This window comes from Camelina sativa, chromosome 7 (assembly GCF_000633955.1).
Source record: "Camelina sativa cultivar DH55 chromosome 7, Cs, whole genome shotgun sequence".
In the NCBI taxonomy this organism is placed as follows: domain Eukaryota; kingdom Viridiplantae; phylum Streptophyta; class Magnoliopsida; order Brassicales; family Brassicaceae; genus Camelina; species Camelina sativa.
Genome location: NC_025691.1, coordinates 15,648,273 through 15,650,987, shown reverse-complemented (window position 1 = coordinate 15,650,987; position 2,715 = coordinate 15,648,273). Strand labels below are relative to the sequence as shown.

General features: G+C 40.7%; 1 protein-coding gene across 1 annotated transcript; it reads left to right on the top strand.

Annotated features, from left to right (window-relative positions):
• Positions 1,668-2,075, top strand: LOC104704662. The gene has a single exon (XM_010420709.1). The coding sequence runs from the start codon at positions 1,668-1,670 to the stop codon at positions 2,073-2,075; it is 408 nt and encodes a 135-aa protein (XP_010419011.1).

The following is a 2,715-nucleotide window of genomic DNA, read 5'->3' as shown; positions in this document are numbered from 1 at the left end:
TCTGGTTGTCTTTCTAATTTGTGCAGGGTCTTAAAGAGGTGTGAGGAAACAAATGGTCTTGAATTGGAGAAGTGTCACTTCATGGTGAAGGAAGGAATTGTTTTGGGTCATAAGATTTCTGAGAAAGGCATTGAAGTTGATAGAGCTAAGATTGATGTGATGACCAATCTAGCACCTCCAAATTCGGTAAAGGGAATAAGAAGCTTTTTGGGCCATGCTGGATTCTATAGAAGGTTCATTAAAAACTTCTCAAAGATTGCTAGACCTCTTACAAGATTGTTGTGTAAGGAAGTTGAATTTGAGTTTAATGAGGAGTGTCTTCAAGCTTTCAAGAAGATAAAGGAAGAGCTGGTTAGTGACTATGCAGTTGGAGCAGTGCTTGGTCAAAGAAAAGATAAGAAGCTTCATGTTATATACTATGCAAGTAGAACCTTGGATGAAGCCCAAGTCAAGTACGCTACAACAGAAAAAGAGCTCCTAGCTATTGTCTTTGCATTCGAAAAGTTTAGGCAGTACTTGGTGGGTTCAAAAGTGGTTGTTCACACTGATCATGCAGCATTGAAATATCTTTTAGCACAGAAGGCTGCTAAACCAAGGCTGTTGAGATGGATATTGCTACTTCAACAGTTTGATTTGGAGATTAAAGACAAGAAGGGCATTGAGAATGGAGTAGCTGATCATCTATCAAGATTAAGGATTGACAATGATATTCCAATCAATGATGCACTTCCTGAATAACAAATAATGGCAATTCAACTCCTTGACAAGAGCCATGAGACTTGGAAAAAGCTTGGAGAGGTGATGAGGTTGGAAGAAAATGGTCCTTGGTATGCTGATTATGTTAACTATCTTGCTTGTGGTTTAGAGCCACCAAATTTGGTTGGTTATGATAGAAAAAAATTCTTCAAGGACATCAACAAATACTATTGGGATGCACCATTCCTCTACACTCTTTGTAAGGACAAGATTTATAGAAGATGTGTTGGCAAAGAAGAGATAGAAGGGTTGGTAGAACTTTGTCATGGAGCAGCCTATGGAGGTCATTTTGCTACATTGAAGACAGTCACAAAGATTCTTTAAGCTGGTTTGTGGTGGCCTACAATGTTCAAGGACACTCAAGAGATCATCTCCAAGTGTGATTCATGTGAAAGAAAAGGCAACATGAGCAGGAGAAAGGAAATGCCACAAACTCCTATTTTAAAGGTTGAAGGGGTATAGACTTCATGGGACCATTTCCTTCTTCATATGGTAACAATACATACTTGTGGCTGTTGATTATGTCTCTAAATGGGTGGAAGCCATAGCTAGTCCCACCAATGATGCAAAGATAGTGTTGAAGTTTTTCAAGACAATCATTTTTCCAAGGTTTGGTATTCCAAGAGCTTTATCAACAAGGTCTTTCAGAGTCTTCTCAAGAAGCATGGAGTGAAGCATAAAGTTGCTACACCTTACCATCCCCAAACTAGTGTTCAGGTTGAGATTTCAAACAAAGAGATCAAGTCAATTCTAGAGAAAGCAGTTGGTATCACAAGGAAGGATTGGGCAAAGAAGCTAGATGATGCTCTATGGGCATATAGAACTGCCTACAAGACACCAATGGAACCACTCCATTCAACCTTCTCTATGGAAAGTCTTGTCATTTGCCAGTTGAATTAGAGTATAAGGCAATGTGGGCAGTCAAGCTTCTTAACTTTGATATCAAGAATGCTCATGAGAAACGCTTGGTACAATTGAATGAGTTAGAGGAAATACGCCTTGATGCTTATGAGAGTTCAAAAATCTACAAAGAAAGGACCAAGGCATTCCATGACAAGAGAATTCTTCCAAGGGTTTTCAAAGAAGGAGACCTGGTCTTGCTGTTCAATTCTCGTTTGAGGCTATTCCCAGGAAAGCTCAAGTCTCGTTGGTCAGGACCATTCAAGATCAAAGAAGTTCGTCCCTATGGAGCCTTTGTGTTATTGAACAAGTCTGGGAAAGAGTTTGTTGTGAATGGACAGAGGTTGAAGCCCTATTTTGCCAATGATTTCATCGAGGAAGGAACCACGGTTTCTCTCTCGGAACCCCAAGAAGCCTAAAAGGCACGGTAACGTCAAGCTCAGTGACGTAAAACAAGCGCACTTGAGAGGCATTCCCATGGTATCCTTGTAAATATTTTCTTTATCCTTAGTTTAAATTAGTATATTTGGTGTGTTTTGTGTGCTCTTTGGTTGCTAAAAGTTTCAGGAAGTCGGAGTGTTAAGATCAGCTCAATGAGACTCCAAATGGTGAGGATTGGACCATACGATCGAGGGACCAATCGACCAAATGGTCGGTCAGCGCGGAAGAACGATCGACCAAATGGTCGATCGTGTGGTCGATCATTTCAACCAGACGGCACCAGATGCTGCCCAGACTCGGGAAATGATCGATCGGTTTGTCGATCAAAGTCTCCCTGCCCAGGTAAGTCAAGGTAAGTCAAAATTCTGACTTTGATCTACTTAGATTGAACCGCAAAATCCTCCTTGGTCTAGCTTTGAAACCACCCTTAGCCGGTCAATTTCGATTTGTGGCAAAACAAAAGGGACAATCGAGCAAACACTCGATTCTTCCTCCTCTTTGTTCTCTCTTTTGCGATTTCAAACACACACAACTCTCTCAGATCTTGCTCAAACTTATTGATTCAAAGCTCTTTTTCACTCGAATTTGGCCCTAGAATCCTTCTTTATCACTCTATTT